General features: G+C 67.5%; 1 protein-coding gene and 1 long non-coding RNA gene across 2 annotated transcripts in view; both read left to right on the plus strand.

The window, feature by feature from the left end:
• MEGF8 (multiple EGF like domains 8) overlaps positions 1 to 15,154 on the plus strand; it is a 73,583-nt gene that overhangs the window by 39,622 nt on the left and 18,807 nt on the right. The window contains 4 exon segments of the mRNA XM_075071403.1: positions 8 to 194; positions 613 to 823; positions 13,730 to 13,952; positions 14,342 to 15,066. Coding sequence (XP_074927504.1) covers positions 8 to 194; positions 613 to 823; positions 13,730 to 13,952; positions 14,342 to 15,066 — 1,346 coding nt within the window.
• On the plus strand, positions 7,117 to 8,507 carry LOC142047550 (uncharacterized). Its single transcript, XR_012656869.1, has 3 exons — positions 7,117 to 7,181; positions 7,229 to 7,263; positions 8,423 to 8,507. It is a non-coding gene; the product is annotated as an uncharacterized LOC142047550 (long non-coding RNA).

Consider the following 15,154-nt stretch of genomic DNA (forward strand, 5'->3'; position numbering starts at 1 on the left):
CTACGAGGAGTGCGGGCATGGGCGGTGCAGCGGCTCCCCAGACTACGCGTGCGAGTGCGAGCTGGGCTGGACGTCGGGGCCGGGCGCCGGGGGCAATGGCAGCGCAGGGGGTGCCCAGTGCAGCGTGGATTGTGGCTGCCACTTCCACAGCAGCTGTGAGGTCGGGGGACCCGGGGTGTGCGATGAGTGCCAGGGTGAGTCCCCCCCCATAAACCCCCTGTGCCTCCTGTGGCCCCTGCACTCCCCTCCCGGGCCCCCACAAACCCCATAGCCCCACATCCCCCCATTTCCCCCCTGTGCCTCTCGCGGCCCCCAGCATCCCCCCTGTGCCTCTCACGGCCCCTGCACTCCCCTCCAGGGCCCCCTGCAAACTCCATGGCTCCCGCATCCCCCCATAGCCCCTCTGCGTCTCCTGTGGCCCCTGCACTCCCCCCCAGGACCCCCTGCCAACCCCACGGCCCCCACATCCTCCCAGGGCCCCTGCATCCCCCCTCCCCTGGAGCCCCCTGCACCCCATATGACCCCATCCTTCTGCTTGGGCCCTGCATTCCCCCTATGCCCCTTCCACATCCCCAACTCTCCCCCGTGCTCACTCTGCCCCCCTCTCCGCAGACTGGACCCACGGCGAGCACTGCCACCTCTGCCGGCCCGGCAGCTTCGGTGATGCCATGAGCCCGGGTGGGTGCCAGGCATGTGAGTGCAACGGGCATGGCCTGCCCGAGCTGGGCCACTGCCACGGGGCCACGGGGGCCTGCTACTGCGCCCCCCCTGCTGAGGGACCCCACTGCGAGCGTTGCGCTGCCGGGTTCTATGGGGACCCCAGGTGAGAGCCCCCCAAGCCCCCCCGACATCTCCTCTTCCTCCTGCTCCCCTGACACCCCAACTCCCCCTGAGGGACCATACTGCGAGCGCTGCGCCGCTGGGTTCTATTGGGACACCAGGTGAGACCCCCAGACACCCCCTCTTCCTCCTGCTCCCCCAACACCCCAGCTCCTTGCTGAGGGGCCGTACTGCAAGCGCTGCGTCGCTGGGTTCTATTGGGACCCCAGGTGAGACCCCCGACACCCCCTCTTCCTCCTGCTCCCCTGACACCCCAACTCCCCCTGAGGGACCGTACTGCGAGCGCTTTACCACTGGGTTCTATTGGGACCACAGATGAGACCCCACCCCTGAGATCCCCCAATTCCTCCTGTCCCCCAGAGACACCCTGCCCCCCAGAGACCCTTTCATGGAGTCCGCGGGGGATGCTCGGGAACTGCTCCCCACAAAGCCAGGCAGGACTTTGGGGAGCCTCCTCTCCCTCGGAGCAGACTTGTTCAGGGCAAGAAGCTCACACGTCTTCACCTCCTGGGTCTCTCCTTGGAGCATTCAGCCCCTCCGTGGGCTTTCCACAGCGAGTCATCCCAACGGGGTCCTGGGGAAGCCACGGGGTCCTGCACCCCCACTTTGCAGTCAGACGTGACTCTCAGCCAGCCAGTAACACAGAGGTTTATTCGATGACAGGAACAGGGTCTAACACAGAGCTTGTAGGTACAGAGAACAGGACCCCTCAGTCAGGTCCATCTTGGGGCCAGGTAGGCCAGACCCAGGTTCTGGGCCTCCCCCTGTCTCCCTAGCCAGCTCCCAACTGACCCCCTCCAGCCCCTCCTCTGGGCTAGTCCCGCTCCGGGCCAGGAGGTCACCTGATCTCTTTGTTCTCCAGCACCTTCCGCTGGCACCTTGCCGGGGAGGGGCCCAGGCCAGCAGGAGACTGGGCATCAGCCTTTCTCTGTGCAGACACCATCACACCGGCCCTCTCGGGCTCTGCACCAGTCACACGCCCTGATCCCACCACCTAGCTCCTTGAGAAATGCATAGGGGAAACTGAGGCCCCACACAGTATTAGAGAAACGGTTAAGAACACCAAGAGAGAAGAGACAGGTCAAACAGCAGTTGTAGATACAGCGAACCAGAACCCCTCGCGGTCATTTGGGGCCAGTGACCAGACCAAGGTCTGCACTTCACTCCTAGTCCGCACTGTTTAACTAACCACCCCACCCCTCCTCTCTGCCTCAGCTCGTTTCCCGGGCCAGAGTCACCTATCCCTGTGTCTCAACAATCCTTCAGCTGCATCTTTGCAAGAGGAGAGGCCCAGGCCATCAGTTGCTAGAGACAGGAGTGCCAGAGCATTTAGGGCACTGGCCCTGTTGCTCTGGCAGCAATCACACCCCCTTAATCCACCACTAGATATTAAGCCCCTGCCTACGGGACACTGAGGCACCAACACAGTGTTCAGTAGCAAACATTAAGAACAGTCCAGTTTGTCACAGGGTTCCAAGAGGGACTGTATGCGTTTTGTGTAGAGGGATTCGGGTCTGTATTTGCTGGGGGAGATGGGAGGGCAGGTGGGCTGCATCCTGAGAGGTAGAATGAAGGGATGGGGAAAAGGGGCTGTTGGCAGGGGCTGCGTTCCCCGAGGGGGGGGCTGCGTTCCAGGGGAGAGATGGGCTGTGGGGCTCATCCTTCCGCCCTCATTCTCCCCCTGCCCAAACCGACCGGTGCCGTGGTGGGCAAGATTCTCAGCACTACGGCTGGTGGGGGTCAGACCCTGTGTTCCATACACCTCCCTGAAAGCTGCCAACACCTCAACTTCCTGCCCGGCTGCACCTCATCACGTACCAGCACCCCCGCAACGTCTCCACTGACAAGGGGAGCAGCTCGGCATACCCGGCTCCTGGGGGGCAGGGGGCGCTATCCAAGGGGGCATCTCGGCACTGGTCCCATGTGGGGGCAGGAGGGGCTGATGGAAGGGGCACCGGTCCCTGAAGGGGCAGGGGGGCGCTGCCGGGAGGAAAGTTTGGACAACTGGTCTCCATGGGATGGGGCAGGGGGGCACTGGCCAGGCGGAATCAGTGTCGGATGCACTGGGGTTCCTCATAAAGCAGGGTGAGGGGGCCACTGTTGGGAGGAAGCTCCAGCAACCGACTGTCAACAGAGTCACTGGGCGATGCTCATGAACCTGCTCCCACCAAACCAGGCAGACTTGGGGAGCCTCCTCTCCCTTGATAGAACTGTCTGCAGGGCAAGAAGCTCCCAGCGGCTTCAACCTCCTGTGTCTCTTCCTTGGAGCATTCAGCAAATCCTCATCCCCTTCCGTGCCACTATCCCACAGCGAGCCCCCACCCCAGGGGTCCTGGGGGCCACAGAGTCCTGCAGACCCCACTTTGCAGTCAGACTGACTGTCACCCAGCCCGTACCCCAGAGGTTCTATTACGGATGACAGGAACAGGGTTAAAACAGAGCTGTAGATACATGCGAACCGGACCCCTACGCCAGGGTCACATTCTGGGGCAGTGAGCAACCCCCACACGTCTGCACTTCAACTCCTCACCCCAGCCCAACTCACAGACTACAACCCCTCCAGCCCTCTCTCTGCTCAGCCCACTTTCCGGGCACAGGAGCACCTGAGCCTTTCTCCAACACCTCAGATTGGCACCTTTTGCAGGGGGGGGCCAGGACCATCAGTTGCCCAGGGAACAGAGGCCAGGCATTAGGTGCACTGGCTTTGCTCTGTAGCAAATCACACCCCCTTATCACCACCTAATACTTAAGAACTGGCCTAGGGGACCACTGAGGCACAACACACAGTATTCAGAGCAAAACATTAAGAACAGCCCAATTCAGTCACACAACTGGGGGCGAGGCTGGCAAAGCACACGGGGTGCCCCGCTGTTCGGGGGGGGCACTGCCAAGGGAAGCTTCAGCAAAGTGGGGGGGAGCTGGTAGCAAAGGGGTCCCCGGGGGGCGGGGGGGGCGGCTGCAAGCAGACGGACCCCGATGCCCCCACAGTGTCCATACGTCCGCACACGACATCAGCTGAGCCCCACTCGGAGAATGGAGCGTCTCCCTGGTCTTACAAGGGCTTCATCTACCCGCTCCTGGCCGACCCCCCCTGCCCCCAATTGTCTCCAATCGGGCCCGTGTGCAAGGCCTCCATCAGTGAATCGCCAACTGGGCCGCGCCCCCTAACGCCCCCAGATCTGGTAAGGGGGGGGCCGAGCCAGCAGGGGCTGCTCCAGTGTGGGGCCGGGGGTCGATGCTGACAGGGGCGGGCTGGGGGTGCTGTAAGGCAGGGGTCACAGAGGTTGCTTCCCCGACCCCTGGCTGTGGCAGACGAGGTGGGCGCTGTAAAGGGCAGGGGGTCAGCAAAGGGCTTGGCTCCCCTGGCCAAGAGCAGAAGTGGGACCTCTGCGGGGCGGGGAGAGAAAGTGGGGGCACTGGGGGCTAGGGGGTCAGCGAGGGGCTCTGGCTTCCCCCTGGCCCAGGGCAAGGAGGAGGTGGGACGGGGGGGTCCAGTGGAGGCTCTGGCTCCCCTACCCCTGGCACAAGGCAGGAGGAATGGGACTACTGTGGGGCATGGGAGAGAAGTGGGGGGCACTGTGGGGCAGGGGGTCAGCAGGGGCTGTGGCTCCCTGACCCCAGGCCGTGGGCAGGACGGAGGTGGGGCGCTGGGCCCGTGCAGCAGAGAAGGAGAACGCACCCCTGCAGCGCCCGGGCTCCCAGGCGGGTCTTGGCAGCCCTCGAGCGGGGCAACAAATATCCTGGTGCAAGGTCGAGGGGCATACTCAACAGCTCGGGGACCAGGGCAGAGCAGCGAGCTCACCTCAGTACTGGGACCGCACCGGGTGCCGTGCAGCGTGAAGTGACCCCTGGGTGCCCCCCCCCCTGTACCGCCCTGCCCTAGTGTAACCCACCGGGACAACCCTGTGTGCCCCCCACAAGTACCCCCTTGCATGATTGGGGCTGCCCTGGGGGCTGGGGGTGATTGAGGGTTGTGCTAGGTGTGATTGGCCTGCCCCTGGGGGCTGGGGTGATTGAGGGTGTGCTAGGTGTGGATTGGGGGTGCCCGCTGGGGGGCTGGGCGTATTGGGGTGCCCTGGGGGTGGGCTGCTGGGTGATTGAGGGTGCCCTGGGTCTGCTGCCAAGGAATTACCTGGGGCTGATGGTTGATTGGGGATGCTCCTTGGGGGGCTGGCTGCTGGGTGTCCTGAGGATGGATGAGGGTGCCCTGGGGGATGGGGTGAATTGGGGGTGCCCGCTGGGTGTGCTGGATGCCCTGAGGGGTGGGTGCCTGGGGGCTGGGGACGATTGGGGGTGCCGTAGGGCTGGCTGCAGGGTTCCCTGGGGGGTGGGGATGATTGGGAGGTGCACGTAGGGCTGCTGCGGGGTTCTGGGGGGGGCTGGTGTGATTGGGGGTGCCTGGGGGCTGGCTGCTGGGATATACCTGGGAGCTGGGCGGCAGTTGGGGGCCCGGGGGGCTTGGGGATAAGGGGGTGCCCTGGGGGTGGCTGCCAGGTGCCTATTGTTCTCACTCTCTACCGCTCTTCGCCAGGAATCTCGTACTTTTTTCCCTGGAGCCCGTTCCGGGGCAGGGCCCTGCCCCTCCTACCCTCCTGCCCTGGCATGCCTGGCCGATCCAAGGGCTGCGGCTGGTGCCCCGCTCAGACGCCAAGCTGTCCCCCGCCGGCTGGGGGGCCGGGGGGCGGGGGGCTATGCAGGGGGGGCTCAGTGCGCCTCATCTCGTCAGCACAACTGCTTAACTGTGCGAGAGTACCGGACTGCCAACGCCTGCAGCGCGGTAAGAGGGCACCTGGGGCGTGGGGGGACCTTCCCTGGTAACGACCATACTCTGTGCCTGGGGAACATGCCCCTCCAGGCCGTGCTTCCCCCACCCCGCACCCTCCCCGGCCTTGTTAGCCGGAGTGGGTCCCTGATGACCCGACTGGGTGGAGCAGCTGTGTAGATCCGGGGAGAGTTTCCCTTTTCAGCCCTGCTGGCCGTTGTCCCTCTGGGAGATTCTTGGGGGTCCTGCAAATGACACAGGTAACACACACCCCGTAAAACTCCAGCTTCACCCGACCGCTGTTACTGGAAACCAGACGTTCAGCAGTTATGAGTTTCCAAGTTGATCATCCGCCAGGCGGCTTCGTGCGCACGAACTATGCCGGTAACAGGTTGGTGAACAAGGGGGTACAGGGGCTCTGGGGGGGCACTGGCTCTGCAAAGGGAGGGTCCTGACCCCCTCCCGCCGGTGCGGCCGGTCCAGGAGCCCGATTCGGTTGGGTGAGGTGGGCAGGGAACAGTAGCAGAGAAGGAGGATCTGCGTGTACGCCGGCCGGAGCAGCCCATGCCAAGGCAAATCGCGTGCCCCTCCCCAGGCCCACGACCCCCAGTGGCCCCCGTGCTGTGGCCAGCCAGTGATCCTCGCTGGGGGGTGGGGCCACCGGGGCGGGGCAGTGGGCACGGGTGCCTTGAGGGACAAGACCTGGGAGACGGGGGTCAGTGGGTTGGGGGAGTATGATCCGGCGGGGAAGGGGTCAAGTGTGGGGGAGCATGGTCTGGATTGTATAGTACGACAAGTGTCTGCCGTTCACTTTTCCGTTGGCAGGTTGGGCGGAGGCTGAGTGGGAGGGCGGCAGCGGGGGGGGGGCTCTGGGCAAAGCACTAAGACCTCCCTCACCCCCAGGCGGAGCACGTAGTACCGAGTGCCTGTCCAACTCCAGCCATGCGAGCTGGTGCCAAGTCCACCCGCACGCTGTTTCTTCTTCCCGCCCCTTACCTGGCCAAGGTACCCGTACGGGGACTGCGGGCTGGTACGCAGGGTGAGGGAGCGGGGATCCCCTGGGTCGCTGCCCGGCCAAGCGCCCATAACGGGGGAACCTGCCGGGGCCAGTACGACCGGGTGAGGGCCAAGGCACCCTCGTACGGGGCTGCCGGGGCTGGAAGCCAGGTAAGGGGAGCAGGGACCCTGGGGTCTCCGCCCCGTACGGGGGACTTAACCGGGGCCGGTAACGACGGGTGAGGGCTGTGCGGATTCCCGGGGTCTCGCACCGACGGGGGATGCTGGGGCAGGACTACAGGTGAGCGGGCATGGGGACCCCCGGGGTCTCCCCTGGCCAAGTTCCCGTATGGGGACTGCCGGGACCAGTACGACGGGTGAGGCCAAGCACCCGTACGGGGACTGCCGGGGCTGGTAAGCCAGGTAAGGGGAGCAGGGACCCCTGGGGTCTCGCCCGTACGGGGACTACCGGGGCGACGGGTGAGGGGCGTGGGGACCCCGGGGGTCTCGCCCGTACGGGGGACTGCTGGGGCTAGTACGACGGGTGAGGGGCATGGGGACCCCCGGGGTCTCCCCTGGCCAAGTTCCCGTACGGGGACTGCCGGGACCAGTAAGACGGGTGAGGCCAAGCACCCGTACGGGGACTGCCGGGGCTGGTACGCCAGGTGAGGGGAGCAGGGACCCCTGGGGTCTCGCCCATACCGGGACTGCCGGGGCCAGTACGACGGGTGAGGGGCAAAGGGACCTCCGGGGTCTGCCCTGGCCGAGTGTCCATACGGGGACTGCCAGTGCCGGTATGACGGGTGAGGCCAAGCACCCGTACGGGGACTGCCGGGGCTGGTAAGCCGGGTGAGGGGAGCAGGGACTCCTGGGGTCTCGCCCATATGGGGACTGCCGGGGCCGGTACGACGGGTGAGGGGCAAGGGGACTCCTGGGGTCTCCCCTGGCCAAGTTCCCGTATGGGGACTGCTGGAGCTGGTACGACGGGTGAGGGGCGTGGGGACCCCCGGGGTCTCCCCTGGCCGAGTGCCTGTACGGGGACTGCCGGGGCCAGTATGACGGGTGAGGCCGAGCGCCCGTATGGGGACTGCCGGGGCCAGTACGATGGGTGAGGGGTGTGGGGACCCACAGGGTCTCGCCCGTATGGGGACTGCCAGGGGTGGTACGACAGGTGAGGGGCGCGGGGACCCCCGGGGTCTCCCCCTGCCGAGCGCCCATACGGGGACTGCCAGGGGCTGGTACGCCAGTTGAGGGGCGTGGGGACCCTCGGGGTCTCACCCGTACGGGGACTGCCGGAGCCGGTACGACGGGTGAGGGGCGCGGGGACCCCGGGGTCTCCCCTGGCTGAGTGTCCATACGGGGACTGCTGGGGCTAGTACGACAGGTGAGGGGCACGGGGACCCCCGGGGTCTCTCCCTGCCGAGCGCCCGTACGGGGACTGCCAGGGGCTGGTACGCCAGTTGAGGGGCGTGGGGACCCTCGGGGTCTCACCCGTACGGGGACTGCCGGGGCCGGTACGATGGGTGAGGGGCGCGGGGACCCCGGGGTCTCCCCTGGCTGAGTGTCCATACGGGGACTGCTGGGGCTGGTATGACAGGTGAGGGGCACGGGGATCCCCGGGGTCTCCCCTGGCCGAGCGCCCGTATGGGGACTGCCGGGGCTGGTATGATGGGTGAGGGGCGTGGGGACACCCGGGGTCTCTCCGGCTCTTAGAGGGGGTGGGACCGAGCAGGTGTCTGGGAGCCAGGACTCCTGGGTTCTCTCCGTCTGTGGGAGCGGGTGGGGCCACGTGGGGGGAGCTGACTCGTCTCTCTTCCCCCCAAGCGTCCATTCGGTGCCCCAGTGCCTGGACTGTGCCCAGTTCAACACCTGCCGGGACTGTCTGCAGCACTTCGAGTGCGGCTGGTGCGGGAACATGGACAACCCCACGCTGGGCAGGTAACTGGCTGGGGGGCGGGGCCATTCCCTCTAGGGGGCGCCGGCTTCCACCCGGCCCCAGGGCAGGACTAGCTGGCTCGGGGCCGGGAATGGGGCAGGGGCCTGTCCCGTCTAGGGAGCGCCGGCTCCTACCCAGCCCCAGGCCGGGACTGGATGGCTCAGGAGGGCGGGAATGGGGCAGGGGCCTGTCCCATTTAGGGGACCCTAGCTCCCACCCGGCCCCAGGGCAGGACTAACTGGCTCGGGGCTGGGAATGGGGCAGGGGCCTGTCCCGTCTAGGGAGCGCCGGCTCCTACCCAGCCCCAGGCCGGGACTGGATGGCTCAGGGGGGCGGGAATGGGGCAGGGGCCTGTCCCATTTAGGGGACCCTAGCTCCCACCCGGCCCCAGGGCAGGACTAACTGGCTCGGGGCTGGGAATGGGGCAGGGGCCTGTCCCGTCTAGGGAGCGCCGGCTCCTACCCAGCCCCAGGCCGGGACTGGATGGCTCAGGGGGGCGGGAATGGGGCAGGGGCCTGTCCCATTTAGGGGACCCTAGCTCCCACCCGGCCCCAGGGCAGGACTAACTGGCTCGGGGCTGGGAATGGGGCAGGGGCCTGTCCCGTCTAGGGAGCGCCGGCTCCTACCCAGCCCCAGGCCGGGACTGGATGGCTCAGGGGGGCGGGAATGGGGCAGGGGCCTGTCCCATTTAGGGGACCCTAGCTCCCACCCGGCCCCAGGGCAGGACTAACTGGCTCGGGGCTGGGAATGGGGCAGGGGCCTGTCCCGTCTAGGGAGCGCCGGCTCCTACCCAGCCCCAGGCCGGGACTGGATGGCTCAGGGGGGCGGGAATGGGGCAGGGGCCTGTCCCATTTAGGGGACCCTAGCTCCCACCCGGCCCCAGGGCAGGACTAACTGGCTCGGGGCTGGGAATGGGGCAGGGGCCTGTCCCGTCTAGGGAGCGCCGGCTCCTACCCAGCCCCAGGCCGGGACTGGATGGCTCAGGGGGGCGGGAATGGGGCAGGGGCCTGTCCCATTTAGGGGACCCTAGCTCCCACCCGGCCCCAGGGCAGGACTAACTGGCTCGGGGCTGGGAATGGGGCAGGGGCCTGTCCCGTCTAGGGAGCGCCGGCTCCTACCCAGCCCCAGGCCGGGACTGGATGGCTCAGGGGGGCGGGAATGGGGCAGGGGCCTGTCCCATTTAGGGGACCCTAGCTCCCACCCGGCCCCAGGGCAGGACTAACTGGCTCGGGGCTGGGAATGGGGCAGGGGCCTGTCCCGTCTAGGGAGCGCCGGCTCCTACCCAGCCCCAGGCCGGGACTGGATGGCTCAGGGGGGCGGGAATGGGGCAGGGGCCTGTCCCATTTAGGGGACCCTAGCTCCCACCCGGCCCCAGGGCAGGACTAACTGGCTCGGGGCTGGGAATGGGGCAGGGGCCTGTCCCGTCTAGGGAGCGCCGGCTCCTACCCAGCCCCAGGCCGGGACTGGATGGCTCAGGGGGGCGGGAATGGGGCAGGGGCCTGTCCCATTTAGGGGACCCTAGCTCCCACCCGGCCCCAGGGCAGGACTAACTGGCTCGGGGCTGGGAATGGGGCAGGGGCCTGTCCCGTCTAGGGAGCGCCGGCTCCTACCCAGCCCCAGGCCGGGACTGGATGGCTCAGGGGGGCGGGAATGGGGCAGGGGCCTGTCCCATTTAGGGGACCCTAGCTCCCACCCGGCCCCAGGGCAGGACTAACTGGCTCGGGGCTGGGAATGGGGCAGGGGCCTGTCCCGTCTAGGGAGCGCCGGCTCCTACCCAGCCCCAGGCCGGGACTGGATGGCTCAGGGGGGCGGGAATGGGGCAGGGGCCTGTCCCATTTAGGGGACCCTAGCTCCCACCCGGCCCCAGGGCAGGACTAACTGGCTCGGGGCTGGGAATGGGGCAGGGGCCTGTCCCGTCTAGGGAGCGCCGGCTCCTACCCAGCCCCAGGCCGGGACTGGATGGCTCAGGGGGGCGGGAATGGGGCAGGGGCCTGTCCCATTTAGGGGACCCTAGCTCCCACCCGGCCCCAGGGCAGGACTAACTGGCTCGGGGCTGGGAATGGGGCAGGGGCCTGTCCCGTCTAGGGAGCGCCGGCTCCTACCCAGCCCCAGGCCGGGACTGGATGGCTCAGGGGGGCGGGAATGGGGCAGGGGCCTGTCCCATTTAGGGGACCCTAGCTCCCACCCGGCCCCAGGGCAGGACTAACTGGCTCGGGGCTGGGAATGGGGCAGGGGCCTGTCCCGTCTAGGGAGCGCCGGCTCCTACCCAGCCCCAGGCCGGGACTGGATGGCTCAGGGGGGCGGGAATGGGGCAGGGGCCTGTCCCATTTAGGGGACCCTAGCTCCCACCCGGCCCCAGGGCAGGACTAACTGGCTCGGGGCTGGGAATGGGGCAGGGGCCTGTCCCGTCTAGGGAGCGCCGGCTCCTACCCAGCCCCAGGCCGGGACTGGATGGCTCAGGGGGGCGGGAATGGGGCAGGGGCCTGTCCCATTTAGGGGACCCTAGCTCCCACCCGGCCCCAGGGCAGGACTAACTGGCTCGGGGCTGGGAATGGGGCAGGGGCCTGTCCCGTCTAGGGAGCGCCGGCTCCTACCCAGCCCCAGGCCGGGACTGGATGGCTCAGGGGGGCGGGAATGGGGCAGGGGCCTGTCCCATTTAGGGGACCCTAGCTCCCACCCGGCCCCAGGGCAGGACTAACTGGCTCGGGGCTGGGAATGGGGCAGGGGCCTGTCCCGTCTAGGGAGCGCCGGCTCCTACCCAGCCCCAGGCCGGGACTGGATGGCTCAGGGGGGCGGGAATGGGGCAGGGGCCTGTCCCATTTAGGGGACCCTAGCTCCCACCCGGCCCCAGGGCAGGACTAACTGGCTCGGGGCTGGGAATGGGGCAGGGGCCTGTCCCGTCTAGGGAGCGCCGGCTCCTACCCAGCCCCAGGCCGGGACTGGATGGCTCAGGGGGGCGGGAATGGGGCAGGGGCCTGTCCCATTTAGGGGACCCTAGCTCCCACCCGGCCCCAGGGCAGGACTAACTGGCTCGGGGCTGGGAATGGGGCAGGGGCCTGTCCCGTCTAGGGAGCGCCGGCTCCTACCCAGCCCCAGGCCGGGACTGGATGGCTCAGGGGGGCGGGAATGGGGCAGGGGCCTGTCCCATTTAGGGGACCCTAGCTCCCACCCGGCCCCAGGGCAGGACTAACTGGCTCGGGGCTGGGAATGGGGCAGGGGCCTGTCCCGTCTAGGGAGCGCCGGCTCCTACCCAGCCCCAGGCCGGGACTGGATGGCTCAGGGGGGCGGGAATGGGGCAGGGGCCTGTCCCATTTAGGGGACCCTAGCTCCCACCCGGCCCCAGGGCAGGACTAACTGGCTCGGGGCTGGGAATGGGGCAGGGGCCTGTCCCGTCTAGGGAGCGCCGGCTCCTACCCAGCCCCAGGCCGGGACTGGATGGCTCAGGGGGGCGGGAATGGGGCAGGGGCCTGTCCCATTTAGGGGACCCTAGCTCCCACCCGGCCCCAGGGCAGGACTAACTGGCNTCCTTGAGAAATGCATAGGGGAAACTGAGGCCCCACACAGTATTAGAGAAACGGTTAAGAACACTCCCACTTCGTCACAGCTCTCATCCCACCACCAACAGGCCGCACTGCCAGCGCTGCAGTGCTGGGTACAGGGACCCCAGGTGAGGCTCCTACCCCCCAGAGACCCCCTGTCATGGAGCCCCAGGCTGGGGGCTCTCACGGCTCCGGGTGAAGCCAGGCAGGACTGGGGCAGCATCTCCGCGCAGGGCACCTGTCACCAAGGCCAGAAACCTGCTCAGCTTCGGGGCCTCCTGGGTCCGATCTCGGAGCATTCGGCCCCCTGCTCACCCCAGGCCCCACTGCAGCAAGCCCCCCTGGATGGGCCCCTGGGGAGCTTCACACACCCCCAAAGGGCCCTGCTCCCCCCCCCCCCCCCCCCCCCCGAGTCCCAAACCAGGAGGAGACTGACCTGCTTCCAGCTGCCCGGCCTCAGTCACCCGCAGCTGCCCCTCTCCAGCCTTTGCCTCTTTTCAGAGGAAACTGGTGACCTGGTCTCTGTTCTCCAACACCCTTGGAGGGGAGGTGGGTCCCATCAGTGTCAGCCGGTCTCTGCAGCCCGTGGGCATCGCACCTGCCCTCCAGGGGTCTCCGCAACCATCGCACACCCTGATCCCCCACCTTGGTACTTGAGCGATAGAAGTGGGGTTTTCCCTTCTTACGTTGTATGTGAGTCTGACTGTTTTGCATGAATATGGTGTGGGCCTCAGTTTCCCTGTGTACCACAGAGTGGCTAGGTGCAGGGGAGACGGGTGTGTGACTTGCTGAGACCCTCGGGGGCAGTAAGTGATGGCCGGTGCCCTTCAGCCTCTGAAACCCAGGAGGGGGATGTGACCAGGTGACATTTCACCCAGGAAGTGAGACAGACGGGAGCAGGGCTGGGGGCAAAGGATGTGTCTGGGGCTAGGCAGCTGGAAGTGGGTCAGTCTCCTGTTTGGGGGGAGCCAAGGACACCACGCTCTGGGTCCCCCCCCAGACGGACTTTGCTGCGGGTCCCTGGTCCCTGTGCTCACAAGCTCTGTTCTGCGCTGGGTCCCCCACGACTAATAACCTGTCGGGGTCACTCACTGGCTGGGAGTCGCTGCTGGCTAGGGGGGCCCTTTGGGGGCGTGTGAGGCTCCCCAGGGGCCCGTCCAGGGGGACTCGCTGTGGGGGAGCCGGGGTGAGCAGGGGGCTGAATGCTCTGAGGTCAGACCCAGGAGGCCCCGAAGCCGAGCAGGCTCCGGCCCTGGTGACAGGTGCCCTGCGGGGAGACATTGCCCCAGAGTCCTGCCTGGCTTCACCCGGAGCCGTGAGAGTTCCCAGCCTGGGGCTCCGTGAGAAGGGGAAACTGAGGCACACACAGTCATCAGAGAAAACATTAAAAACATTCCCGCCTCATCACACCCCATTCCCCGATGCAGGGGCCACACTTCCAGGTAAGATGGGGACCCCAGGTGAGACCCCCCCTGCTTCCCAGAGACCCCACTGCTGCCCTCCAGGAGTAGCAATGCCCCTCCCCTGAGAAGGAAACCCCCCCCCCGCACTTGCTCATGGAGAGTCCCTGCCACCACAGACTCACGAGCCCCCTGTATTGGGGGCAGGACCCCTGTGTGGGCCCCACTCCCAATGCTGATGCTCTCTCCCCTCCAGGAATATGGGCACCTGCTACCGGGCATGTGATGGGCGCTCGCTGCTGGCCAACCTCTCGGATTCGGGGTCCTTGGGCTCCCGGCGGGCAGGGGGGGTGCCTGGGGACCTGGCCCACTGCCTGTGGGTGCTGTCAGCCTCGCCCGGCCTGGAACCCTGCCCACCTGCCCAGCCCTGCCCCACCATCAGCCTGACCCTGCAGCCCGACCTCAGCACCCCCTGCATGGTGAGTGGGGTGTGCTGGGGGGGCATTGTGGGGAGTGGAGTCCGTGCTGGGGGGTGGAGCAGGGTCTGACCATGGGGGGCAGAGTGGGGTCCAGGCTGGGTGCTGTGGGAGGGGTCTGGCGGGGTACCAGGGTCTGGCTCCTGTCTTGGCAGCTGTCATGGGGGGAACAGAGCACAGCCTGGGCTGGGTGCTGTGGGGCGGGGGCGAGCAGGGCCCAGGTCACGTGCCGGGGAGACGGGGGAGCAGAGCCCAGGACCAGGTGCAGGGTGGGGAGAGAAGCAGTGCCTGGGCCGGGTGCCGTGGGGGTGGGGGAGGAGCAGGGCCCAGGCCGTGTGGGGTGTTGGGGGGGAGCAGCCAGCCCAGGGGTCCCATCTCTGCCTGCCCCCCAGCACAGCTACGTCTACGCCTTCGACGGGCTGCCGGCCTTTCTGGACAGTGGGGAGATCCAGGCCGACCGGACCCTCATCGGCGCCTTCTGCGGGCAGGGCCGTGCCCAGCCCCTCACTGTGGAGGCCACGTCAGGTGGGTGCTGCCAGCGTCGGGGGAGGCAGCTTGGGCCCCCCGGGGTCCTGGGCACGGCACGGGGTTGGGGGTGTCCCAGGGCTCCAGGCTGGGGGCTCTCACGGCTCCGGGTGAAGCCAGGCAGGACTCTGGGGCAGCGTCTCCTGCAGGGCACCTGTCACCAGGGCCAGGAGCCTGCTCGGCTTCGGGGCCTCCTGGGTCCGACCTCAGAGCGTTCAGCCCCCTGCTCACCCCGGGCCCCCCCGCAGCGAGTCTCCCTGGATGGGGCCCCTGGGGAGCCTCACACGCCCCCAAAGGGCCCTCCCCTCCCCAGCGACTCCCAGCCAGTGAGTGACCCCGATGGGTTATTAGTCATGGGGGACCCAGCGCAGAACAGAGCTTGTGAGCACAGGGACCAGGGACCCGCAGCAAAGTCCGTCTGGGGGAGACCCAGCGACCCCCCAGTCCCAAGCCAGGAGACTGACCAGTTCCCCCAGCCCAGCCTCCCACCCCCTGTAGCCCCCTTGGCCTTTGTCCCTTTGCTGGGCCAGCAGGTCCCCTGGGCTGCACCAGGACCCCCGGCCAGCCCTGCAAGGCCAAGCTCCAGCTGTCAGTGAGCAGGTTCTGAGCTTGGGCCGGTCGTCACACCTGCCCTCCAGGGGTCACTGCACTAATCACACCCTCTGAGCCCCCCAGCCAGG

This window comes from Chelonoidis abingdonii, chromosome 11, assembly GCF_003597395.2.
Source record: "Chelonoidis abingdonii isolate Lonesome George chromosome 11, CheloAbing_2.0, whole genome shotgun sequence".
Lineage (NCBI taxonomy): Eukaryota > Metazoa > Chordata > Testudines > Testudinidae > Chelonoidis > Chelonoidis abingdonii.